Source organism: Balearica regulorum, chromosome 3, assembly GCF_011004875.1.
Source record: "Balearica regulorum gibbericeps isolate bBalReg1 chromosome 3, bBalReg1.pri, whole genome shotgun sequence".
Taxonomy (NCBI): Eukaryota; Metazoa; Chordata; class Aves; order Gruiformes; family Gruidae; genus Balearica; species Balearica regulorum.
The window spans coordinates 81,550,154-81,577,630 of record NC_046186.1 but is presented as its reverse complement, the minus strand read 5'-3'; the positions used below and the strand labels follow the sequence as shown (position 1 = coordinate 81,577,630).

Here is a 27,477-nt window from a genome sequence, read left to right as displayed (position 1 = left end):
AATATGACTGATGTTCATCCTTATCAATTCTTTTCCTGACAGTAATGTTTCTGTTGGTGATGGTGTTTTCTTCTAGATGAGTATGCTGGTCAGCAAAGGATTGTATGGTGATTCATGGATACTCAGCAGACCACAGTTCTTACAGAGTCCTGACATGCAATGAGTACAGTTTCATTTGTTGTTCCTCATGTACAAGCATTTTGGGTCCCAAACGAAACAGATGATCTAAAGGCTATCTGTTGTCTCTAATGCAAATGATCTTTTGATCATGAAGCACAGCATCCAGAGAAGACAATTGTTTATGGCCAGTGAACGTGAATGTTGCTGAGATTCTGGCAGGTTTTCCTACTAGAGAAAATTCTAAAGATATACTAGTTTCTGAGGAACAACAGTGTGGTGATTGTAACTTTGAAGTGTGGTATGAATACAGCATGTCTGAGAGTGGGGAGCATCACCTGTGACTGTTAGGAACTTCTACATACCCCTGTGTCTTAGGCTGTAGTTCAATGAACACTTTCGGCTGGCACTGCCGGAGAAGCAGTCGCTCTTCTTTGCCAGCACAAGTATTTACATGGCCATCCTGTGAACTGGTTTGGGGAACTGATCCATCTGAAAAATAAACTGGCAAAAGAAGTGCTCCTGGTTTAGTGTTCGGATGTTTGTGCTGGCACAAGGGACTGGCAGATGGTGAGACTTTCTTTCAGCAGCAATGCAAATTTATGCCAGTTTAAAGTGTTTGCCAAACTACAGCCTTAGTTTAACACTTAAGGACTGATTATCCCAAAATTTGCCCTTGAAAATTCGAATGAACACAAGTTTAAGAAATCTTTGCTAGCTATGGCTTTTTTTTTTTCTTTCTTAACCTTTCTTTTCTTTGTTCTTCCATGTTCAGTGTGAGACTCAATTTTTGCCATCAGAAATGCATTCTTCTGTCCTCCAAGGATCTTCCTTGTGACAGTTTTATACAGCAGCTTTGCGGGTCTACCCACCATGTGATCCCATGTAATTCACACAGGGGAAAAAGGTATTTTCTTCAAATGAAAACAGATTATTCCCCCCCCCCCCCCTCCTCCCAGCTTCAAAACCAACCTATTAGCTAGATTTCTTATGTTTGTTGGCTGTCCTTATGCATTATTCTACAGCTTTGTTAGCACCAAAGACATTCTTGATTTGTCTGTTTCAAGACAGAGCTGGACTGGCATCCTCTGTGATGAACACTGTATTGCAGCTTGCTGCTGACTGCCACTGGTGAGGAAGGTCCTTGCTCGGCCACATCTCCCTTGTGCCACATCCAGCACTCGTTCCGCTTCAAGGGCTCTGCCTGAAACGGGCAATTTCAGTAATATTTCACTTCTCTTGTCCTGTTTCCTCTCTGTTCCCTTGTGTATTAGGATAGCTCTATGAAATTCTGGTTTGGTTTGTTGCTTGCTTTTTCCCAGTCATTTTTGACTGCACAACTGCGGTTAGTTTTTTGAGTTGTTGCTGTTCTGCAGATTAGGAACCCATAGGCTTGTGGTTTGTGCACACCAGTGATTTCAGTACATTGTGGGTAATTAATTTCATTTTTTCCTGTCAGTGGTATCAATGATTTTTTGACCATGTTGCTGCTTTGATGTGCTATACTGTCTCCTATGCAGAATGGGCTTGATTCAATACTGCCCAAAAATCAAACGGGATGCTTCTCGTCATAGCTGTAGAGCTTGAGAGGAAGAGCTGTCTTCCCTTGCCGGTGGCCTCTTGGACTGAAATTCCTTGGAAGTGATGTCCTGCCAAGTCATAGGACTGTCTGAACAGCAGTCCTGAAATCTCTGGGTTAGTTGTATCAGTAACCTTGACTACATGTTTGAGAGATGTTTTCCCTTTTTCTAGATGATGCTTAATTTCTGAATAGGTTGCCAGCTATTTCCTGCAAATATATCAGCAGCATATTATTCTCTGTCGTGATATTTACCTGTGTTCATGATGTTTGTAATTCAGCTGTGGTGTTTAGACTGTCCTGGTTAATATCTGACAGCTTTTGGCTTAAACAGGCTAGCTTGCTGTGGGAATTTTGCAAAATGCTGTCTTTCTAGTTGCTACCATGTTGTCCTGTACTGAGTGCTAGTATGTATGTACCTACTTGTAGGTATGTACATAGTATACTTGTAGCCAGTAAGCTACATTTAACCTTCTAGCTTAAATGAAGGCTTTCTGCTGCAGCAGAAAGGAAACTTGTTTTATAAAAGGGAACCGGATACTCTGTATACAGCAAAAGCTTCTTCTTGCCCATCCAGAAAATAAATCTATTTTCTTTAGGCTCCTTGGAGAGCTCTTGTACAAAGACAGCACTTTTTTTTTCAGTTCAAAATTCAGTTTGGGACTGTTGTGAGTGGGTTGGTTAGTTAATTCTTCAGTGGGACACTCGTGGGGCTCCCTGTCTCTTGTGCTCTGTATTTTGTTACTTTGCAGTAAGGGAGTGACTGTGGACAGTCCAAGAACTGTGCAAGTGTTTTTTGGAAATAAACTTATTCACAATATATCAATACGAGATCTTTAATCATTGGCATGTTTTTTTTATACTGCACTAAGGAAATAATATTTTGAAAGCAGTATTTTCAGTGAACAGAACGGTAAAGTTATTTGACTTTGCAGATGGAGTAATCATTATTTGTGATACCCTTTTTGCCTTCCATATTTGTGACTTACTGCTCAGACTCTTCAAAAGGAGGACTAATGCTGGTCTTTGTGGCCTTTTGAAAAACTCATTTGGTGCTTATTAAATCCTTGTAAACTCCTTCCAGTTTCTGAAGGTTGTTGGTTAATGATAGCTGATCAGGCATATTTTCAGTGCAGGCTTGTGCCAGAATTAGCTGGTAAGTGGCAGTCCTAAGCTTCAGACCGAAAGCAAATTCACTCGCTGTTCCAGAGCAGCGTCTGTCAAAATAGAGCAATGCTTTTATGCACGTAACAGCTGCTTACACTTGAAGACTTTCTTGTTCTTTGGTATTTAACTTAAAACTACTCGAGAGTATTTTTGTTAGCATATAATGTGATAAATAGGAATCGGGTAGAAGTGTGCATGCCTGCACGTCTATATGGATGTTGTGTGTGAAAGTAGGGTGGTTAGATATATGCAGTGTGCATAGTGCTCTAATGAAGAGATGAAGGTCATACCTTTAGGGTAATTAATGGAGTCTAATGAAGAAGACTGTTTTATACTCTACTCCGCTCTTGTGAGACCCCACCTGGAGTACTGCGTCCAGCTCTGGGGGCCCCAGTACAGGAGAGACATGGAGCTGTTGGAGTGAGTCCAGAGGAGGGCCATGAAGCTGATCAGAGGGCTGGAGCACCTCTCCTGTGAGGACAGGCTGAGAGAGTTGGGGTTGTTCAGCCTGGAGAAGAGAAGGGAACGGGGAGATCTAATTGTGGTTTACCAGTTTCTGAAGGGGCCTACAGGAAAGATGGTGAGGGACTGTTTATCAGGAGTGTAGTGACAGGACAAGAGGTAATGGGTTTAAGCTGAAGGAGGGTTGATTTAGATCAGATATCAGAAAGAAATTCTTTACTGTTCGAGTGGTGAGGCACTGGAACCGGTTGCCCAGAGAGGTTGTGGATGCCCCATCCCTGGAAGTGTTTAAGACCAGGTTGGATGAGGCTTTGGGCAACGTGGTCTAGTGGAGGGTGTCCCTGCCCGTGGCAGGGGGGTTGGAACTAGATGATCTGTGAGGTCCCTTCCAACCCAAACCATTCTGTGATTCTATACACGATGATTATTTTTACACATTAATTGTTGCTGCTCTCTGTGCTGTTCAGGCGGCTAATGCCAAGTTCACTCAACAGCTTCTGCTGTATTTGAGCAGTGTGTGGTCTGTGCTCGGCTGAAGGCATCGGGCCCTTCCAGTTCTAGCGGTTGCTGCATTGTTGTTCAGGCAGCTGGCACGCAGCCTTGCTGCTGTGAGAAAGGAAACTGTGGCCAGTTGATAAGGGTGTCTTAAACTGACTCAGTTTCAGCTGGCATATTGTATGATGCCCAGTGAAATAGATGTTGGCTAATCGTACCTCTGTGTGGCTTAACTTGTTTCTCCTTTAGTCCCTGTATGACAGAGCATCAGCCAGTCAGTAGCATTCTGAAAAAGTGAATCCACTATTGTGAAGGTCGTATAGGGAGAGGCTGAGAGAGTATGCTGGAGAGGAGGCGGCGTGAGGGGACTGTACCAGTGTGTATAGGTAGAGATACCTGATGGGGGAAGTAAAGAAGAGGGAGCCAGACTCTTCTCAGTGATGAGGCAGTGGGCACACTGAAATGCAAGAAATTTCATCTAAACATAAGAAATATTTTTTCCGCTGTAAGGGTGGTCAAATGGAAAAGCAGATTGTCAGAGAGATTGTGGAGTCGCCATCCTTGGAGATATGACTGCTGGTCACCTAACCTGCTGTGGGGACCCAGCTCTGAGCAGGGGGCTGGTCCAGGTGATCCCCAGAGGTGTCTGGCAACCTCAGTCCTCCTGTGGAAAAAAATTCTGCAGTTCGGAGTGGAGGGGATACAAAATAAGCCAATTTTTGCAGTCTGTTAAAATAGTTTTTTCCCAGCAATGGCACAGTCAGTAGTAAGTCCTGCTTATTGCATCTCTGAGTGAAGTGACCAGAAGTCCGTCTTCCCACTAGGGGTCATTTGCTTCTTAAAGGGACATCAGGGTTGGATATGTAAGTAATGTAACAATTTGAAATATTCCTGGCTTGAAACCCTTTTGGTCATCCAGGTGGTCACTTGTACTACAGTCTGTGCTGCTGCCTCTTCACTGTTTTCTCCTATGTTGCCTGTTTAAACAGTTGATCCGTTCATACACCCATTACATAGTCCTGTCCTAGGATAGCTTGCTGATTTAAAGTATATGCATGTTTCACAAGACTGATTTAAGTGAAAGTTTAAGAAATTAAAATCAATTATTTATCTATAGGGGGGCTCATACTTTCTGTCCAAAATTATTTAAAGTTATATATGATTTTGGCACCTCTTCTGTAGTGAGGGGGCATAGTGCACCAGGGATAGCTAGTCTTTCTTTACTAGACAGACAGAAAAGTGAAATACACTGTTTCAAAGCCACAAACTACCAAAAAGTGTACTTTACTATTTCCCATATTTTTAATCTGGTTTATGTAGCAAACTTGTAACAAACATCTGGACAAAATTATTTTTGGAATGTTTTAGTTTTATTTTACTTAAGAAAAATGCCACCTGCTTAACATTAAAAACAATTTCAGAGAAGTGTGAGGAGGGAACCTTTGAACAGGTAAGAGTCAGGCTCCTATTTTGTCAGGCTGTTGTGGAAATCAAAAACCTGCAGCTCTCAAGTTACAGTCCTCACCCCCTGTTTAACTTCTAGCCATTTTTCTTTCATCTGTATTCCCCATGCGTACTTAATGCTCCTGCCTGTGCTCCCCTGGAGACCTCGGGTCTGCAGCAGTGGGCTCCTTTGCTGTTGAATGCAGGGAGAAGGAGCAGGTGCTGAGAGAGGCGGGCTGCCCCTGGCAGGGGTGCGGAGGACTAGGCTTGCCTCAGTTGCTGCTTTCTGCCAGGTATTTAAGCAGTTGCAGGCACCCTGTTGATGGGCTATCCTCTGCAAGGACTGCGTTCGAAAGATAAGTGCCGCATGCCTCTCAGGAGATGCCAGTTTGACCATCCGTGCCCTATATCTAGCTGCAAATTGAAGCCAGATGGAGTTGTGCTCATCTGAAGTGACCTTCTGTATGAACTAGATGCTAGACTGTCCCTGAATTGGAGGTTAAAGCTATGTGGTTTTGAAGAGTATCCAGTCTTACTGTAAAAAAAAAATAAATTAAAATGCAGTAAAACAGAATATAAACCAGCCGTCATTACTGTTCAAATGCTGATGACCCACTCTGCTCAAAACTTACACTGTTTCTGCAGTCTGGCTAATTAGTTTCAGTTTCTAGCATCTTCCTCCTTGTATTTGCTGGATGGGAGTTTTTCCTTACGGGATATCTCTGTTTCACACAAGTACTTGTCATCTCTGTTCATACCGTTATGTATTTGTTGTAAACAATAATTGGTATGTATATGAAGCTTTGAAATCTATATAAACTGATGCTCTTATATGCCATCCATCTTCTGGCAATTCAGGAAGTCTGAGCCAGAGGTTGCATCTGGACCACTGCACATAATACGCACAGATGGATGGACATATTTGCCATTAATTTATGTATTTTAAAAGCCATCTGTACTTTTGGCCTCTGCAACATCCTGTAACAACGAGTCCCGCAGTTTGATTAGATGGAAAAGGAACTTCCTTTTGTTTAAAACCTACTGCCTGGTGATTTCAATGTCTCCTAGACTCCGTATTGTGAAAACTCATTTCCAGGTAGTTTTACTTTTTATGGCTTTAGAAGTCTGGCATTTTCTTCCATGTATTTTTTTTTAGCTGGTACTCTTTCTTTCCTAAACTGAAGACTTGTAGTCTTTTTAGTATTTTTTCAGATGGGTACTGTTCCACATTTCTGATCACTCCTGCTGCTCTTCTGTGCAGCTTTTGCTTCTCTGGTTCTGCTAATCCCTCTTTAAGGCAACCAGAATTACAGTATTAATGTACAAGTACATAATGAATTTGTATGCTGCCATAGTGATGTATTCTGTGTCGCCTTTCCCTGTCTAATGATTTACGACACTTTAGTTGCCTTTGCTGTGCTGAGATGATGGTGTTAGAACTGCCTGTATTTACTACAGGTTTTTCTTCTAAAGTGATGCTGTCCAGTTTAGAAGACATCACTGTGTATAAGGAGGCTTTTTTTTTTCCCCCAAGAGAGTATTCTTTTGCACTTATTCTTTACTGAATTTCACCTGCCATTTTGTTCTCCAGGCACTTGGTATCATTTTACCCTTCTGTGCATCTTTCTGCAGTCCGGTCTAGGATGGATTACGCAATATATATCCATGTTGCGTGTAAACATTGCCACTCTGCTGCTTGCCCTCTTTTCCCAGGTCACATTGGAAAAGTACAGGTCCTGTGGGGATCCTGCTGGTAATTCTTATTTTTCACTGAAAGGAGGTTAATTTGCTGTACTGAAATTCCTATTGCAACTTACTATTTTGTTGCTATTTGCTTTGCCTGTTCCAGTACTTTGGAATGTCTTGGGAGTAAGATCCACACTTAAAATGATTTATACTTTAAAATGTCTAATTTTTACATTAAAATTAATGCCTCGAGTAAATTTGTATTAAATCTCTATTATAGCTTGGAGAAAATGACATGCAGTGACTCCCAAAGGCCTCTTAACACCTGGCACAGACTCAAGAACAACACAGGAGTTTCTAGACTCGAGTCCTGACTTCATCATTTTCCTCAGTGAAAATAGAAAAAGGGAGTGGTCTCTCTCATGAGCCAAAGGCTACGCCAAAATTATATTGTAGGCTAGATAGGTATTAATACGATAAACATATGTTATTTTTGCCTATTTAGTCCTATAACTTTATAAAGAACCTTGCAAACATGGAAAATAATATTCCTCTACAGGACAAGAAATGTTGATGAAGATACTAACAACTACCTTTATTTTCATTTTGTCTTCTCATATAGCAACATGGATATTGCAGAGGTGTTGCTTCTGATTTTTGCTTTTTACTGTGCCTTTTAGTCCTTCTAAACACGCATCCTTCTATTTTTAAAGGTACATCCTTTGAAAGACAAAGCTAGTAATAAATGACCCTTACTGAGGCTTCAGCTTCTACAGTTCAACTGTTAATATCTCCATAGTAAAACCCCAGAGAAAAATTGCCTTGGAATGAGGGAAAATTCCAAAGCACTTTTTTTTCCTTCCCCCTGCTCCCCAAGTAGGGTACAGCTTTCCAGATGGAGTAAACGATTTCTTCAGGGGCTCAGTGGAGAACAGAATTTGGCAGTGATGGAAAGATGGAATCCCTTTTGAGGTTTCTCCCTTTGAAAAGCTCCTTACACTTCTTTTTTGTCAGCTGTCCTTCATTTGCAAGGAAGAGTTATCTTGGCTTTGGAACCCTTAATTGAGGTTGCCTTTACAGAGGAAAAAAATTTCTTGTTTTCTGGAGTAACTTCCAGTAGTCTTGCTGATAGCTGCATAGCATTGCTTGTATTGATCCTGGGAATAAAATATATTATAGTCTTTTTACTGGCACTTGAGGGTTTGTGTGCGTGCACAAAGCTGGGGGACCGGTCGATAGGCTTGAGGGCAGAGCTGCCATTCAGAGAGATGCAGACAGGCTGAAGGCATGGGCCAACAGCAGCCTTGTGAAGATCAGCAAGGGCAAATGCAAAGCCCTGCACCTGGAAGAGCCCTGTGCAGTGGTATGGACTGGGGACCAACGAGTGCTGGGTGAGGGTGATCGTCACCTCCCTCAGTCTACAGGCTCTGCTCCTGGTAGTGCTGTTGTCCTTCCCAGGCGCCACGGTACACTGCTGGCTTCTCTTGGGCATCGTGGGCTGTGTCATTTTCAGATTGCATCCTAAGCTCTGTTGTTTTCCTATTTGCGAATTTAAACTGTTTTTAAGTAACCAGATTATATTGTGTTAATGCCTATAGACTTTAAATTCATTTTGCTCATATGAATAAGTAATACAAAAACAGTGCTTTCCCAGAAAAATCTCTAATTAAATATAAGCTAAATCTTTGTATATAATAATTCTGTGTGTACCCACACCCCAGTAAAAACTAGGTAATTATTTAACACATGAAAGAAGTCAATTCCATTTGGAACTAATGGAAGAATTTTGTTAGAAACATTGCGGTTATCTATTATTATGGCACCTGCGGTTTGAATTGAACTGGTTTTTGTTTCTAGTTAGCTTTTTGCAAGACTACTCTGTGTGAACACTTTATCTGGGAGACAGATTATGTGAGCAGCCATCTGAACGCAGTGGGTGGACATGAGCACAATAATACTGTGCTGTGCATGGAGCAGTGGCTTTTTTCTTATTTTCAGTTGCAATTCTGTGTGCTGAGAGTAACCTCTGATGTCTGAGATGTTTTGTATTGCGGTTGATTAAGGAACTAGAGGACACAGAAGACCAATTATAGACGAGGCCTGATGGGGTATCTCAGTCGTTAGTGCTTGCAGCTTGATTTCATGGGGTTAGTAGCAGGGCAGTCACAAACTATGGAACTCGCTCTGTTATTGCAGCGCGTATTTGGCAAGTGCCTTTGCCATCCACAGGTTCTTACCCGCTCTTCCTCTTCCTCCCTCTTCTTCCCTTCAGCCTTTCTCTGGCTTCAGAATAGGTTTTCCTCTTCTTTGGTTTTACCAAGGTGAAGATTTAGAGTACAAAGTGAGTTCTGGGATCTGTAGTATCTTTAATGTAAAGATACAGGGCCATCTACTACGTGTAATAGAAGTCAGCATATCAGTTGGCTGTCCACAGGTAATTTTCTGAAATGCTATCTCCTATTCAGAAACTACTATCCACTGTTAGTGTACAATAATAGATACACGTTTTAGAAGATCTGTTACTTATTTTAAGTAATTGTGTAGAAATTTTGTTTTAAAATATTTTCTGTGGCCAAAAAAGAGACTTCTGCCAACCCTGACATGATTGCCTGCCGACTACAAGGGGAAGTTGATTTCTTATATATAAATCTGGAGTCTAATATTTTGCAGAACTGATTGTTGTTCTACTTGTTCCTTAGTTCTCATGGTACTTAGCATTGTTTACCCCCTTCCGGTAATGCAGGCTTTTGTCAGTGCTGCTTTTCCTTCTGGTGTCTGCTTCTCTTCATCTTCCTTTCATTTCATCATTTCATTACATCATCTGTCCATCAGTAATTTCCACTGCTATTGCTTAAGATGATGAGGAGTTCATATCCTTGAGTCATTTCAGGGTGTTTGCAGACTGCAGTTTGGGTTTTTTTGGTCACAACTTAAAGCTGGGAACAGGCTTTGAAAAATAAAATTCTTGCATGTAGGTTGCATAAATATGTCCTATGGAACAGTCCTCATGGTCTGATGTGACATGTCTGATATAGGCTACTATTGCTAATCCCTACAATCTCTCCCCAGTGAGTACAGTAGATTGTAAAGCCCTAACTGTCCTTTTCTTTACCAGAAAAGTTCCCGCTGATTGGATTTTTAGGGACAGACAGAAAAACCTTTCTTCAGAAACATGAGAGAACAAGGTGTCCGTGTCCTGTCTTGAGATCCATTATTTCTGGGTGGGATGTGGAATAGTATGCTTCCCTTTTTTACTAAATGCTGTGCTTTTAAGAAGGTTTAAGAGTGTGTAAGTACTGGCTGCATGCTAACTCAGCTGGTGTTAGGATTTATAACTTTCTGTGTGAGCGTTTGGGGAGAGAGGTCCTGGTTCTGCGTGCTTCTGAATGCCTTGAAAGAGATCTTGGTGGCAAGTTGTTTCAGAGAGGCTTTCTGCTTGTTCCCCTCAATGTCAAGTTTCATACGCTTATAGCATTTCTTCATATGTCATCAGTTTGTGTGGAGTTTGGGTTCCACCACATTCCGATTTTTAGGGCGGAGTTTGAGGTTAGCATCCTACTTATAACCATGGTACTTGTTGAGTTACAGATAGTCATAGCAATGGTGATTGACAGGAGCCTTGACATATACCATCAGCAGGTATTTTGGTTGTTGTTCACCGATCTGTGGAGAAGCCTACTTGCTTCTTAGGCAAGGTGAATAATTTGATGAATATATAAAATATTATTCTTGTTATTGAAATAGTGGCAAGGAGGAAAGTAGTTAGCTTTTTTCCTGGTTTGGTTGTATTCGTAGCAGTTTCCTAATGCCAAGCATAAATGGACTTTGAACAAACCAGATGGGTTCCTTTTAATCAATTGATGGTTGGTAATGCAGCACATCTTATTCTTCCCAAGGCGTGAGGGTGATGTGTTTTTTCCATCATGCTGGTCTCTTGGGGCATAAGTGGTTGTGACTGACGGGGAGAGTAGGGAAAATCTGTTAGAGCAGCACCAGAGAGCTCTGCTCTCTGCAGGAGGTCCTAACCTAAAGATGATCTTATTGCTGCCATGAGCATAAATTTGCTGTAGAGTCAGCTGAATTGGTGTTTCAGAAGATGGTGGGGCTTTTGTATCAAGCTAGTTGAGGACGGGCAGTTTCCTCAGGTGTTTCTCACTGCCTAGAGTCAGTGTTGGGTACATTCAGATCTTGTGCTCACATGGCCGTGTGCTGCTAGAGCAAACACATCGCATTCCTGAGCCATCCTCCTCCAGCAGTTGCACGGAGCCAGCGCAGCCTCCTCGTCACAGCAGAATGCCTCCTTAACCTGAAATAATGTGGCTGGCTCTGCTGGGACATACGTGGAAGGGGTGGGTTTTGAAGCCACTTTTCTGACTCGCATGCCAAGGTCAGCAGTCCTGCTCCTGGTGTTTACCGTCAGCCCTTAACTCTGTGTGGCCACAGCTGTTCCTCAAGGCTTTCCCCAAGCACCGATGGGACCCCAACACAGCTGGAACGCCAGTAGATTTGTAGAATGTCTGCTTACATTTGAACTGGATACACTGGGTGATCTGGTTTAAAAAAAAAAAAACAACAACAACAAACCACAACCCAAGTGTTGTTTATACCAGCTGGGAGAGAGGCCCTATTACAGTGTGATGGTGGGATTGTAAAGAAGGGCTTGGGTGGAGACAGTTTGTGTGTGAAAGCCCATAAAAAGCAGTACGGGCAGAGTCAGCATTTCTTGGATTTAAATTGTAGGTGATTTGAAAGCACATTATAGGCTGTTTGTTGCTGTTTGGCTTTAAACCTCCATCAGGCTTTTGTGCAGTGTTAATATAAATTAAAGCAGCGCTTTGTCTATTAGCATTTCAGTGTATAGTTATTTGGGTTTTTAACTTACAAATAATTTCAAATTGTGTGGACTCTAATAGTAGGAGTGAATGCTATAGTGTATGGTGTCAAGTTTGGAATGCTGTGGGCATGCTGAATCTTGTATGTCCCCTTCCAAATAGCATTAAAAACTATTTTAAAAATCCTTTTCCTCGACATACTGTTTATGGCAGTAAATACTTCCATGGTTAAAATCTAGAGGTGATAGCTGAGACCTTGACTTGGATGCTCTATTAAATGTTCATGTAGGTGCAATAAACTTAAGAAACTTAGAGTACACAAGAACCTTCAAGTATCTGGCTAACTGTGGTACTAAACATGCAATCCTATTACCATGCAGTTGTACAACATTCAAATTTATAGAAAGATATCTTTCCTGCAAGCTAAATTTCAGTTATATGGCTATTTTTGCCTCTTAAAGCAGAAACATAATTACAATTTTAAGTAAGAAATGAAATAACTAAATTCAGTCCTTATATATAAATAAATATATATGATAACCGAGTAGCAAAACTGCCATATACAGTTTATCTTCTATAGGGAAGAAGTTCTAGGCTTCTCAGTAGGTATAGTTTTGGGGAAAGAAAGGTAGTGATGATTAATAATATTCTTTAAATGGCAAATTTCTCAGCCATTCACTTTCACAGATATTATGGTGAGATTTTTGTTTAAAAATAAAACCACAAAACAACTACCTGTTGCCCACCCTTAATCCTTAGAGTTTCTTCCTCCCCAGCCTCTCCTGGTATTAAGACGTATAAAAAATCTCCAGCTTTGAAGTTTGGGCTAGTGCATGTGCTTTATTTTTAAGGTAATAGAAGTTCAGTTTATGCAGTAGATCTCACACACCTAAACAAATTCAGTGATTGTATGTACTAATCTTAAAGTAGGTGACCATGCTTTTTCATGTGTCATCATCAGTATGTCTGCTGATGTCATGTGGTTGGCTCTGAAAATCTGGTGTGCACAAACTACTGTCAGAATATATTTTAAGTGATGTAGCTGAGTAGGACTTCTTACTATTTTAGTGCACTGTTGTAATTTGGTTTAGTGTTGTGCTATTTTTAGTTCTTAAAGATTTTGCTTCTCCGTGCTCTTTCTGAATGATTAGTGATGAAACTAGTAAGTTGACCAGTCTCATGCAAAAGCAGAACTTTCTGCCCCATCTGGGGGGAGGAGGAGGGCAGGAAGTTTGGAAGTACTTATTTTCTAAATGGTATTATTCATTTCAAAGCATTTATGATGTTAAATTAAAACCAGGTTCTTAAAATTTATGTTGATTGACTTATTTCTCTGTTAAATTTTTGTACAGAACCAAAACACTGAGTCAACAGTCTGCTTCTCTTGGAGGGAATGGGGAGTTATCCATGGAGGCCAGCCAATTTTACAAACATATTTTACATTATTCAACAGCTGTTTGAATCTGAAGTGTATTGGTCAACTTATTTAATCATAATGTAGACAGATTTAGGTCGACAAAAATCAAAGTATGCTTTAAACCCTTCTGAGCTGCAAAGTTGAGTGTTGTGTTTGCTTGTTTGCTCCTAGGCTTTTAATAGAGAACTTTCTGCCCCTGATGACAGTGCTTTTCACCTACATTCCTTGGGAAGCCTCTATTAGGTATATCTGGGGGGTTTTTTTTGGTTTTTTGTTCTAGGTTGTTGACTTTTTAAAGCTTGTAGTAGACTTTGATATCAAAACTCTCAGAATGTGTCATGTTGAACCTTAGAGAAGCTATTAGTGCTTTGAAGCACTAACATAGCTTGGATGTGCTTGTGTTAAATCTTTTTTTTTTAAGGGAATGCAGATGGTTTAGGCTTAAGACATTGTTTATATTGAGACTTATTAGATAAACTTTTTCTTTTTTTTTAATATCCTGTTGAAGCCAGTGGACAACTCTCTGTACACTTTTTTTAGATTTGAATCCAATTTTATTTTCCTAATTTATTTTCCTAATAAGCAGTTAGATTAAGTTCATGGAAGCTAGGCCTTCATAAGATTGAAGGACTGCAAGGGTATTTGCATCGGTTTCACTGATTCAGTTTTAAAACAGCGCCCTTCAGTTAAACTGGCACAATTTTGAGAATAGGCTTGTCCTACCTACCTTGGGTAGCGGCCTGGAAAATGTCAATGTGTTAGCTATTCAGAAAGAGACAATCTTTTTTTTCTTTTTTTTTTTTTTTTTTTTTTTTTTTTCCTTCCCTTCCCCCTTGGAGCTTGTAAGCTGACCCAGGATCTCTTCTCTTTGGGTTTGGAAATTTGAGACTTGCAACTTTACAAGCTCAGGCACCAGGAGAGCAGACAGAACCTTGTTAATGTTTAAGTATTGTTATCTCAGTTTAGTAGCTGACTTATGTGGAGCTGCAGGACTTCAGCTGGGAGTTAGGAAGTGTATTTTAGGTCTTCCTGTTATGTCTGTCTATAACACTGGTTGCAGTCGCTCATCGGCTCACCTTTTGAGATGTATTTCTCTGATTGCCCTGCTTTCCTCAGGGCTCCATCAAAGCCTCTGTGCCTTCTGTCCCTGCAGTGAGAATCTCCACCATCTCCCCTAGGTTAATGGGTCTTGTTTAATAGCTTCATGGGAGCTTCTCTTTCCTATGTAAGTCTTTTATTTGTTAGGTTTATTCATTGAAGTGTGAGCATATCCCATGTTCACAGTCATTTCCCAAATATCAGACTTAAGGACCTGCAGTTCTGGGTTTTTCTGTGCCAGTTGGAAAACCTGATGAATTATCCATATTTGTAGGCAAGTTTCTTCAACAATTCGTTTCTTAGAGCCTATGCACGTGCATGAATGAAAGGAGTGATATTTGGAAATCAATTTTGTGTGATCTTGCTGTTGAGCACAATTAGAACTGAACGGTAAAGGGGGAGTACCAAACTTTATGTAGCTACAGCAAAAAATAGCTGAGCTTGTTTGCTGAGTGGCACCTTGGGTTACATTCAGGGTGTTTGCCTTAAATTCAAACTCTGTGTGGATCTTGGGGCCTTAGAGTGCTGGGCTGAACACAGCCCCTGAACCAGCATGAAAGTTTGTGCCTTCTGATTTGTATCAGTTTATTAGGATGTGTGAAATGAATGCTGTAAGCAGGTGAATGTCACTTAAAACCGAAGGCAAGAGTAAAGCAGTGACTTAGTATGAAGAGAAGTTGAAGGGCCTGCTACTGAACTGCTAGGTTGGCAAAGCTTTCTCTGAACTTAAGTCTGAGAAATCAACACCTGATTGGCAAGTTAGAAATAAGCAACGTAGTAAAAGTATTATTCTGTTGTTCTGAACTTTTTATGGCATGTTATGTTGCTTGATCTTGTATGCATACGAAACACGGTTCTGTCAAAGCAAGTAGAAATCTCGTATTGGCCATTGCATTGAAAGGCCTGGGAAGGAGTGAGGTAGGTTGGGTTACCATTAGTTTCTAGACTGCCTAGAAGCTCACAGAAGATACAAACCATGTACATAGCTATGTGTTGATTCTATTTATAGTGTAAGAAGCTATGTCAACTCTCAGTTTTTCCTCTCTCCCTATCTGAGTTTGTTCTTTCATTCTGTTCTCAGTTCAGTTTGCTTTCCCTTTGCCAGCTGGAGAGCCGGCAGCTTTGCCAAGCCTACTCTTCTGTTAGAACTTCTGCTGCCACCTTCAGCAGGCCACGGGAGAGCAGTCACCCCACCCTGGGGTGACCCACTTGTCCTTGCCTTCAGTTGTTTTTCCATAGAAGAACAGCTTACTCTGTGCTTGCCAGAAGATGACCCAAATAGCTGGTATTTGAAGTAGTTGGGGGGGGGGGGGGTGTTTGCTTGTTTTTATGTGCAGCTAAAATGCAACAGAAAATACTTTACCGAAAGACAAATTGGATGGCTGTTGTGGTAATTTAGTATCAGGGAGAGGGCTTAAAGATAAATGATTCAAAGCTGCTGCAATGTGTTCATCTCTTCTTTACGTTAGCTTCTAACTCAAATTTACAGATTCCCATTCTCTCTTGGGGACATGTGAAGTACTGCGAAGCCGATACTGAAGTACTTTTAAGCTGATAAGCAGTAGTTTGCTTTCCTCGTGCAGATTCTCCAGTTGACAGTGATTGAAAGGCATAGTTTTTAATGAGGGAGTCTTTGCAGGTGCTAGTATTTCTCTCCAGCTTTTGTACTTTCAGTGATGACTTCTGTGAACACTTGGTTCTCTACCCTTGCTTACTAAATTGTGGAGGATATCAGCATAAAGTTTTACTTAGGTGAAAGTTAGTATTGAAATACTTGGATTAGCTGTGTCCCAAAGAGTTTATCTTACCCCTTTTAGCTTCCTCTGTTTTGGGTAAGGCTGACAGAAGTTTCTCCCCAGTTGATAATTTCTTTGCGTTGCAAGTTTCTGTCTCTGATTGTGAAGAATCTGCAGGAGAAGACTGAGTCCAAGCCAAGTCGTACCACTTACCACGTTTAAGTCAGTCATCTTGACTATGCTTGTGAAGGTGGAACCAATACGGTCTTTTTTCTCTGTTTGATTGTTGTTTTGTACTCCTTGTGAAAAATCTTAGTGACATGCGCTTCAACTGAAATGCATTTCCTCAGAACTGTTGTTTGTCAGGGATGAACAAATTCTTGAACTAGAAATACAGTACGGATGGACTAACCAGGGACAGGTCAGGTGTTTGTTTTTTTTCTTTTCTTTGGTTCTTTATTCTAGTGGTGGGTTTTGGTTTTTTGTTTTTCTTTTGAATAATCTGTCAAATGACCCATGCCAAGGATTTGCAGTGAAGTCTTTGTGAGAGCATCTGATAAATTTTGGTAGAAAGTCATTGGTCTTGCATTTAGACATCTTGTTTTGCTCACTGAGATTTGCAGTTCCTTCAGCAAACAGCAAAAGTGACATCTCCTTGACTGATGCAGCTTTCTTTAATCTGAGCTAAACAATAAAAGTTATTTCACATTAATAAATTAATATGACAGAACAGAGGTCCTCTCTCTGTTTTATTTTTGTGGGTTGGGGCAAGGAGGAGTCCTCCCCTTAAAAGAATTTTGTGTTGAAATGTAACTAGTATTTTCCCCTGTTTCCTAAGAGCTTGCTATTACTGCTTCCTTTTCTGAAGGAGCAATACCTAAACTTGCAGGTAGCCAGCTGTGAGAGGAATGGAGAGGATAGAGGATAAAGCTTCAGTCTGTTTACCTGCAAGTTTTCCTTCTTTACGTATGGGTAAGGCTGTCATACTTGTCTGTGAAGGGGATGGAGGCTGATCCCAATTGAACTTGCATTTTCTGCTGCACTGATGTGCTGTGCCTCCCAGGGTTGAGTGTCTTAGCTGATGGCTGTATGGATTATTCCCTCTGATGTTACCTTCATGCATTTAATTGCTAATTAGAATAACGGCTGACACGCTAAAGATGTAGATGCTTAGCAAAAAAAAAAAAAAAAAAGTTAGTTTTCCAGAGTTAAACATTTGCAAGCAGAACATCTGAATGTGACCGAACGATCAGCAGCTTTTTCAGTGTGTGAGTACTTGGGTTTGATAGACGCAAGTTTGGTGGATTGCAGAGCGGGGAGGGCGCTTTCATGCTTTCTCCGTTACGCATGAATTCCAGAGGGTGTCTTAGGACAGCGCTCATGTGCTGGGCAGGAGGGCTCAGGCTGACAGAGAGGGAATGCTGTTGGGTTAAAGAAGGTTAATATTAAAAATGTTTGCAAAGGAATCCAGTGGGTGAACAAATCCATCAGGAGACTTCAGTATATTCTTTGCAGAAGTTAAGATTACTGAATGCTTAAAAATTATAATGCCCAAGAAACACAAAAGGGGGAGACCTCCTTTTCTGTTAAGAAAATGCAAGTAATGCCTTGAGTTGAATTCATTGATTACTTTTATGAGAGAACTGATGAAATGAGTAGCTTTCTATTTTGGAGAGCTAACTTTATTGTTCATAGTCTAAAATGTTAAGGAATTTTGGACATTCTGATCTCAAATGTCTGGCTTTTTTGGTTGCTATTAACAGTGTTTAAAAAAAAAAAAAAGCTACTAACCCAAATTTTTATTTTTGCCTGACATACATATATTTGCTAGCTTATGTATGCTGTAAAATGGTAAAGCAACAGCAAAACTGTGTGACTTCATTATTTACCTGGATCACTTTTTTGTCCCTTCCATGTGAGTAATCTTGCAGTACATGACAGTTTGACATAAACTCACTTTGTATTGTTTCACAAAGCAATATATTACCCGTGTCCTGTAAATTAAGTTTTATGACTTTCCTTATCATAGTTCGACTGGGGAGAAGGAATTGTCACACTAACTGGCGAAACCAATGTACATTATACTACACCGGCTGATTAAAGAATTTGTTTGCTTTCCAATTTGCCGCTAAAGGCTGAGTCATTCTTACTGTTATAACAAATACATATTAGATAAGTTATCACAGCAAAACTGTTTCTCGTCTCTTGCAGTTAATGATAGAAGAAGTTTTGACTTTAAAGTCTAAAGTCAAGAACAAGAGCCTTTTTTTATACATTGGCAGTATTTTATACTCAAATTATTGTATGAAATGCTTCTGACCTTGAATATGGCTGCTCTGTATGTTAAGTTGATGACAACTGGCATTTCCCCAGACTTTCCAAAAAGCGCTGCTGGTCCTCTTTTTCTTCAGCAATATTGATGTTAAAGATTCTTCCCTTGATTTCCCTTCAGCAAAGAGAACAAGTAGCCATTTCAGTACCTTATAAAGGTAACTATAGCGATAAGATGCAAATTTGTGCTTCTGTAACTGCAAAATTATCTTTTTTATCTGAGGAACAGACGGCAACCAAGTGTGCCTTTGAAAAAAACCCTGTGTTGGCCAGAGAGACCTGGGAAGTGCCCTGAACTTTAAACGTGAGGTTTTTTAGCTCAGTAACAGGTATTTTGGTGGTCATTTATGTGCATGAAGATCATTTCATATCTGACTCTAACTCCTCATGATTTTAGTGAGAATTGACATTGCTCTAGCTACTCAGTCTCAAAGTTTTCTTCATTCTCAATGAGTTTTAGTAGCTGTTTCATGCAGATATTGAGCAACAACTAACATCGGGGTTTAACTTACATGATACTTCTCGGCAAAACCTCTTAAATTATAATTTTCCTGTTTTTAGGAATGATAGAGGATTGGATCTGGATTTGCTTTCAGCACTGTTCATGCTCTGTGAGAGCTTGACACAGGGCTTATGTGGTATGTTGGGTTTTTTTCAAGAGGGTTGGCTTTCAGTGGAAATCAAATATCTTCCTCTTCCAGACCAGCTTTGCTTTTGTTTTGTTCCTTTTTTCTCCATAAGAAAGGAAATTACAGAATCCTTATTACATTATTTGATATCTTTAACTCACTGTTTTGATTTTTTGTGGGTTTATTTTCCTGCAGCAAAACTGATAAGTAATGGCTTTGCCAAATATTAGGTCACGCTACTTGATACATGTAATATGTTTATATAAGGTGAGACCTGTAATGATGACTAGATTATGATTACAGTAAAGGGATTGGGAAGCTGAAGTGCCTAATCTCAAAATTACAAGTATATTGAATTTTGTAGTTTTGAGTACTTATTTTTGTGCAGTGTAGTCACTTCCATCTCATGTGAATGAAGTTTGGCTTAATTTTTAGGTTTGGGTTTTTTTATAACCAGAGTGCTACTGTGCTATTTGGCAAACACTGTGTTCTCATTTCTACCTAGAAGGAGCTACCAAAAAATTGCTTCTTCCCTTAGTAGAGTATACATGGAAATAAAGATTTTAAAATACTTGCTGCTTTAGTGAAATCCATTGTGCTTACATGTGATATACAAGTATTTTACTGATTGAACTGCCAAGTACTTTAAACTATTTCTCAGTCTGCTCAAAGCATGGTTTCTTGCAAGTAGGGCAAACTGGAAAGCTTTATTTGTTAACATTTTAAAAAGGGGGGAAAACATTAAAATTATCAGTATAAAGCAAAAAATGCACTGAAACAATTGATTTGCAGTACTTTTAATTTGATGGGTTACATTTTCACAGCTAACGCTATTTGGAAAACTATTTCTTATATTTTACATAAGAGAGGTGAAAGAGTTTGAAATCCAGAGGTCTAACAAGTTAGAATTTAAAAAAGGCTAAATCTAGACAGGAATGATTGTGTTTAAAAGTTTTGGGGTTTTTTTTAGACAGCAGACATTGATTGAAGCTAGTTGTGTATTGGATAGTTGGCAGAAACTCACTTTTTTTTGCTTTTCTTTTAAATTCATATCGGAACTTTTTGCAGAAAGCACATCGTCACCGCAGGCATCCGAGTACTGTGGTGGCAGTGGATGACTTGGCCTGGAAAACTTTGTTCTGATCTCTGTCAAAAACCTAGAATGATTAAATTCATCATGCGTAAAGATATGGGGATGTGCCGTACAACAAACCGGCCATGCAAACTGATAGCTAATCAGGCTAATCAGACCATCCGCTAACAAGACGGCCAGTTTGTTTCACACACACATCCACGTGCCTGAGGACTCAAAACCCAAACCACCTTCTAGTGGTCTTTCAAGTCAGCTGAGCTAAGTGCAGCATGGGAAGTTGAATATACTACCGTACTGGGAATCGTTTGATGTCAGAAAGGTTATTGCAGATTACTGTTCGGTGTCTGTTTTTCAATTTCTCACTTCTTGACTAAAAAGGATGTTTTTGTTGTATGTGTAGGCTCGTTTCAACAAAGGTTCAAAGACCTCCTATGTACAGGACAAAACACAAGGCCAAGAATGCACTTGGAGTGATTAAGATGGGCTACTGGTCTTGTCTAAAAAGTCTCCTAAAAATAAATTTTGACGCTACTTTTTGAGGAGGAATTCTTTGCATTGGAAACACAGCAGGGGAAAAAAACCAACAACAAAACAACTTGAGTCTGGAAAACAAGTATTCTTATCACAAGGAGAAGCACATGCTGCTTAATTATACACAAGACATTTTTCCTCTCTTGTATTTCATTCAAGGGAGGGAAGTCTGAAGGATTAGTCACAAGATGGGAGCAGCCCCACCTTCCATCCTTAATGAACAGTGTTCCTCTCAATGTGTTTCATGCCTTTGTTGTAGACATCTGTTTGTGTTCAAAACCAGTTTTTAACTAGAAAGACAACGCAGATTAAAAAAAAAAATCTTTTCCCATTATTTCTAACTTAAATTGTCTGTTGCTTATGAGTTACTTAGGGATTAATACAGATAAAATGTTGCCTTTTCCCCCCACACACAGATAAAATTAATTATCCTGTTTGATTTTGACTCTAGGCTATGGTGGCTTGTTATCCAGGCAATGGAACGGGATATGTGCGCCATGTTGATAATCCAAATGGAGACGGAAGATGTGTTACGTGTATATATTATCTTAATAAAGACTGGGATGCCAAGGTATGCAATAATTTCTTTATCTTTTTTTTTTAAACATATACTTGCTAATGCACCTTTGCTACAGGTCTTTGTTCATGTCCTTATTTCTGTGTCTTAGTTATATTCTTACATTATGTTAGCTGTGGGTATCCTTTGCCCCCCTAATTCTACTGTTAGTGAGAGCAGATAGAGATGAGGCATTTATTTTCAAGGTTTTGAATGATGCCAGCAGCACCTCCTTCACGGTGAGATTGAAGTAAAGTTGCATGTTTTTCATGTATGTTTCTTAATTATACATATAAGTATCTGCTAGTATCCACATTTCATAAATGTCTAATTATGCAACTTACTGTACGTTATTTGCATGGTCAACACCCACACACCACACATACACAAAGAGTAAATAGAAAATATTTGAAAGATAGTTGTTGGTTTTAGTTTATTTCTCCTTACATTTATGTTGAATCTTGAATTTATTGTTTGTGCGACTAGATTACGTAATTGAGTATGCTTATAAAAAAGCTGTGAATGCTATTTCTGTGAATTGGGTGCACCAGATATGGATAACACAGGTTGCAGCTGAGAGTTTTCCTTTTTTTTCTTTTTTTTTTTTTTTCTTTTGAACGCTGTCCAGCTCCTATAAGAGCTGGATGAGACAATGAGACTGGTAACATATGTAAAATGGGTAGATTGGAAAGCTGAGTCAGAAATGGATGTGCTTGAAGTTTTCTGTTTCTGACTTGTTCTTTGAAATGTCAAATTTGGTCCTTCAATTAGAAAATAAATGACTAGTCTTTTTTGCCATGATAACATCTTCGCATATAAGTGCACTGGTTGGACTGAACATCTTAAAATGCAGCTTTGGGATGTTTTTAGTTCATTTATGGTTTCTGTCCTGGAAAAAGATCAATACATACTAGAGTGTAGTGTCGAGCAAATTGCATTTTCACAATGACTGAAAAATTTACTAGCTGGATATTTAATTTATGAACAGAGGTATTTCTTTTCCTGCAACATCTATTTTAAAATACAAATTAATATATTAGCAAGTATATTGGTTAGCAAAGAAAGAAGCTCACACTTTCTTTAGGACAACAAATTGATCTAAATTGTTGCTTCTTGTTCACCAATTTAGATCACAATGACTAAACAGTCATTTATATCAATTTACCTTGTTACTATTCGCACTGTTATGACTTTCCCGTGAAGGCCTGCAGTGACTATCTATAGTTAGATTTAACAACATCAGTACCATTGTTACAAAGAAGTTAATGTGACTTAATGTTTTTTAGGCACGCGTAGGTAGGTCCAACTGTTTTTCAGTAGCCAGGAAGAGCTCTAAATTGATCAGGAGTAATACAGATTCCAGTTTTAGGTTGAAGTTTCCTAGTCTTTCCTCATCTAATTTACAGAAACAGGACATAAACTTGTGTTGCTGTTGAATGAAACAGTATCTTTAATGGGAAGAGTGAAACTTGGATGTGAAATACAATGTTTCTCTCATCTGTATTAGCATATTTTTGTAATATCAGTCAGTCTTGTCCATTTTTTGTGAGTAGGTAATGCAGCTAAAAACCAATCAGTCTAAACCCACAGCTTTTTACTTAAATGTGAATGGAGGTTTAATATTTGCAAGCATTCTGATATTACTCAGTGTAAAATGTGTAAAACATTTCATTATATGAAATGTATTAATACAAAAGCTGTAGTTTCATAATTTCTGTAGCATATGATAAAGGCTTTTATTTCAGTTCCAAGTGTCTGAAGTATTTTCAAATGTGATATTCAGTACTTTTTAATACACTGAGACATTGTTTTCAAGCACTAGTTTTAAATATTTAATTTGTAGGTAAGTGGAGGCATCCTTCGGATATTTCCAGAAGGTAAAGCCCAATTCGCTGATATTGAACCCAAATTTGATAGACTGCTATTCTTCTGGTCTGATCGCCGCAACCCTCATGAAGTACAGCCAGCATTTGCTACAAGGTAGGACTAATGGGCTCTCTATGTACTGCACTATGCCTCTTTTATCCAGAAATGAGTGAATCCTGATGAGAAATGAGTGACGCTATGAATTATGACCTGATCCCAGGGCTTTCCATGTACAGTTCCAGTTGCACTATGAGAAGGGTGGGGTTTTTTCTACTGATTGATTAGGTTTCTGCTGTGCTGCTGCATTTGTACCGATGTCCCATCTCTTATTTTGGAGAAGACATCCTCTTGGGTGGGTAGGAGGGAGGACAGGAAACACCAGAAGTTCCTGAGGGTGTGCTTGGCAGAACTGAGTAGGAGCACACAGAGCCTTAAGCAGACCCCACCTTAGCCAAGGGGTCTTGTATTCCTTATTTCTCTGTAATGGCTTTACACTGCGGTCCCTTCCTTAGCACCTTACTGTGTTACTGAAAGATTGACTAGGTAATCACTTCTATGTCCTCTTTTCTTGGGGCAGAGGGAGTTGTTAGAAGATGGTCATGTTCACTCTCCCTTCTTTATTCTAGGGGTGGCTTTGTTTGGGAATTGGGAGAGGGCTGTGGGGCAGAAACTACCATTGATACACAAATCTTTTCTTTCTCTGGAGTATTAGAGGAGTTGCTTCCGGTCTGAGTCACAGAGGGAATTTCATGTCTCCTTTGTCCCTCACTGTAGGGCAGTGGATGATGCTAAAGGTACCTGCATTCAGTGCCCCCACATCTTGAATGGAGTTTCCAGATAGCGTTAATAGGCAAATCACTGGAGTCCTTCATCCAGACTTCCTGTTGCCCATGTCTCAAAACCTGTTTGCATGGCCAGAGCACTGAACATTGACTGGAGCTGAGAGATAACACAAGTACCTTTGCAAGCAGTAACTTGAAACTGCCATCGGCGTGTCATCTTGCAGCCTTTCCCCTCCCCCTTTGTGCTCCCAGCAGAGTCAGAGGATGAAATGCCATTTACTAAAGCTCCTTAAAGTCTTTTCTCAATAGCTGGCATTTCATATTTAAATCCTCTACAGGCAGTGGAAAACCAGAGGAGCTGTGTAAGAAGGGGTAGTTAATGGCAAACATCCAAAAAAAGACATTCTTGCAGTATGACTCAGTGATGGACTTGACAGAGTAAAGTAAAAGATGAGGTCACAGGGCAAGGTGATCTGGACAGAGACTATATTACAGGTTCTGGGCAAGAACAGTAATAGCAACTCATCAAGAAAAAGAAGCGTAAACTTACAGCATCAGTGTCACCCTTTCACTGACTGTTCAGACAATACCCACAATAGAAAAAAACCCTGCTTGCTTGGTGCTTTATGAAATCTTCTGTCAGACTGCAGAAATATCTCATTTAAGTTGTGTTTTATGTCAAGTGTTTCACCGTTGCGTTTTTTTTTCATAGTTCAGGAGTTCTTTTTCCATCCGTTTCCCTAGGTACGCAATAACAGTGTGGTATTTTGATGCAGATGAAAGAGCACGAGCTAAAGTGAAATATCTAACAGGTAATCTCTTCTTAATATCTTTTGTGTTCATTTTTTCTGGAAGAACAGCTAAGGAGTCCAACCTCACCTCCTTGGCCCACCCTGTGCACAAAAGCGGGGAGAAAAACAGCGTAACTGAAGAGAGCCAGGTTTTGCAGGGAAGGTGATCCAGTGGTTGAGCTGCTAGGCAGTGACTTGGGAAATCCAGGTCAGTGCCTTGTCCTGCTCACACTTCCTCTGAGACTTGAGGCTGCTCATTATTTTTATGTGGGGGATACAGCTTTGCCCTGGTTTTGTCTCCCTAATTGGTGTGGAGGATAGAGCAGAGACTGTGAAGCACTGCAGAACTGAGAGCCCTGGAAATGGTTTTGATCAAATACAGTCATTCAACAAGTGAATACAACTTAACTGGACTAGAATCTCTGATTCAGAAAAACAAAAGCTTAAAATTAAAATCTGGAATCAAAGAATGGAGTTACTTCCTCCACTTCCAATTCCACATATCTAGCATCTGTTTTCCTTCTCTGGCTTCTCCCTCAAGAGGAAGTTGATCTAATTTTCCTGTTCAAATTAGCATTATAAGGAGCATTATAAAGAGTCTAGGACTTCTGTCATGCTTGTGATTGCCATCATGATTTTGTGTTTGTTTCAAGAGTTTAAAAATAAACCAAAATCAGGTATACCACGGGTGCATATATGCACAGGGCTAGTTTCTCCATGGTTTCATCAAGAGCACTGAAACCACGATGTTGAAGACACGGGCTAGTCATTTCCAAATGAGATTTCCATTCATTGCTGTTAGGTGTCTGAAGCTCGCAAGTAGTCCCAGAGCTATCTAGTGCCTGCAAAAGCTGCAGTTTAGCTCGGTCTCCCTTGGTGCAGCCAGCGACTTTGTGCATTTCAGAAGTGCTACGAGCACTGCAGCTCCTGCCTGGCTTGCAAAGAAACACAGGGAGCACCTCAGCTCTGGCCGGGCAGGCTGTCCCGCTGCTCGGTGGCTCATGCTTGGCAAGGCACAGTGACTTCCCAGGCGGTCAGGAATGCCGGATAACGCCTGCCTGGTCTCTGCAGGAAGCCTGCCTGTCTGTCTGTAAGCCAGGCTTTGCGTCACATGCATGTGGTGGAGCCTTGCTGGATCAGAGCTGTTTCGGTTGTCTCTGCAGAGCTTTGGCTGCTGCTTTTTCAGAGGGAGTGCAGGGAAGTGGTTTGGGTGGGCTTGGGGTCTGCAAGGGAGGTGCTTTCCCCCCCGCAGCACCACTCCCTCTCAGGGTCCAGTGCCTAAACAGCAGGCACTTAAGGAAGGAAGGCTGGGTTGGAGGGGTTGTTTCACTTCTGGTATTGGTTTGCCCTGTAATTGATCTATATTATCATATTGTTTTGATTCCAGTTTCATTTGCAATTAAAACTGCATTCTTTGCTCTCGTATCTTCAGCAAGAATTGTGCAAGAAGCTTTTTATTTTCCATTGATACTAAAATATAAAATTACAGAATAAAATGTCGTGAAATAGAAAAAGATTCATTTTTGGCTTAGTATCAGTCTAACTAAAGCTATGCAGAATATGTGTATTTCTTGAATATGGAACACTGTATCTGTCAACGTTTTGATAGTCAAACTTTTTGGGGGGTACCTGAAAGTCAATTTTTAAAGAAAAGGGCAGCAGAGCTGTGGGTTTGGTTTATTTTGTAGCAGCAAGTCAAATGGAACATTGCATTTTAAAAATCCTTCAGAGTTTCCTTACGAAGGTAAATACCCAGAAATTCCGGATATTCTGATCCAGAATAATGGACAATATCCTCAGAATCTCAATTGGCCATTCTTAAAGCTTACCTTTGCATGTAAAGACTAGAATGATGAATTTCAAAACTGCACAAATGATGTGAAGTATCTAGTTTTCTACTTGAGCGGCCAAATAAATGCCCACTTTCAGAGATGATGAATAACGACGGCTTGTTAACTTTACGGAGCACGGGATACAGAGCATGTATACAGAAATATGTATCTTGCTAGATCATATGCACTAAACAGTCTTCAAAGTACTCTCCTAAAAGTAACCTGGGAAGTGATGTAGCAATTCTGTAGACTATACTTTGATAAATGCTGAAAAATAATATTGATTTCCTTTGCATATTTCTGCAGGTGAAAAAGGTGTGAGGGTTGAACTTAATAAACCTTCTGACTCAGTTGGGAAAGACGTTTTATAAGCCTTTGATTTAGCAACTCCCCTTGCTATTCTCCCTGATAAATCTTGATGCTATCTATTAACTTTTGAATGTGAATAACAAGATAAAGGAAAATCAACAACAAACCAACATTTTAATAAAGAAGCAAACAGTGTTTCAATGTTGCATCAAATAGAAGATTCTTTGACTGCTGAAGCATTGTACTATGTGATTGTGACTCCAGGCCTGTGACTGCTTATGTGAAGAAGATAAGCAATCAGTAAGAAACAGCATATGCATCTGGACATAAATAAGTGCCCTACATAGAATTTGTCCATTCTTATATTTTGCCAGACCTGTCATCCAGCTGAATCCAATTCATCTCTCCCTTTTTTTATATGGTAAAAGTTTGAATTTTGGGTAATTTTTGTATGACCAGGTACAGTTTATCAAAATTGAGTCTTAAAAAAAAAAAAACTGAAAAAAAAAGAAAAAAATTACAGTATTCTCCAAAATAACATGGATCTATTTTTGTAAAACTGTTCATACTGTTCTCCTCTGCCATGAAAGACCTAATTTAATGTAAGGGTTGCCAGTAACTGATAATCACTTTAATTTTCTTTACACCTTAAGTCAGAAAAGGAGCACTTTAATTACCAGCTAAAAACCTGATTGTTTTATATCATATCTCACACTAATCTTAAC

At 39.9% G+C, this 27,477-nt stretch overlaps 1 protein-coding gene across 2 annotated transcripts in view; it reads left to right on the top strand.

Moving 5' to 3' along the window:
• The window catches only part of EGLN1 (egl-9 family hypoxia inducible factor 1), a 34,303-nt gene extending 7,030 nt beyond the window's left edge, over positions 1 to 27,273 (top strand). Inside the window, exons 2-5 of one of the 2 annotated variants that reach the window (XR_012834594.1) lie at positions 21,068 to 21,187; positions 23,016 to 23,152; positions 24,533 to 24,632; positions 26,750 to 26,798. Coding sequence is in view for 1 of the 2 variants with exons in the window: in XM_075748681.1 (XP_075604796.1) it covers positions 21,068 to 21,187; positions 23,016 to 23,152; positions 24,565 to 24,632; positions 26,750 to 26,814 (390 nt within the window). In the remaining variant the exon portion in view is untranslated. Of the gene's footprint in view, positions 1 to 21,067; positions 21,188 to 23,015; positions 23,153 to 24,532; positions 24,633 to 26,749 lie in introns of both variants that reach the window. The other variant, XM_075748681.1, reaches the window with a different exon arrangement.
• Positions 27,274 to 27,477: the final 204 nt, after the last annotated feature.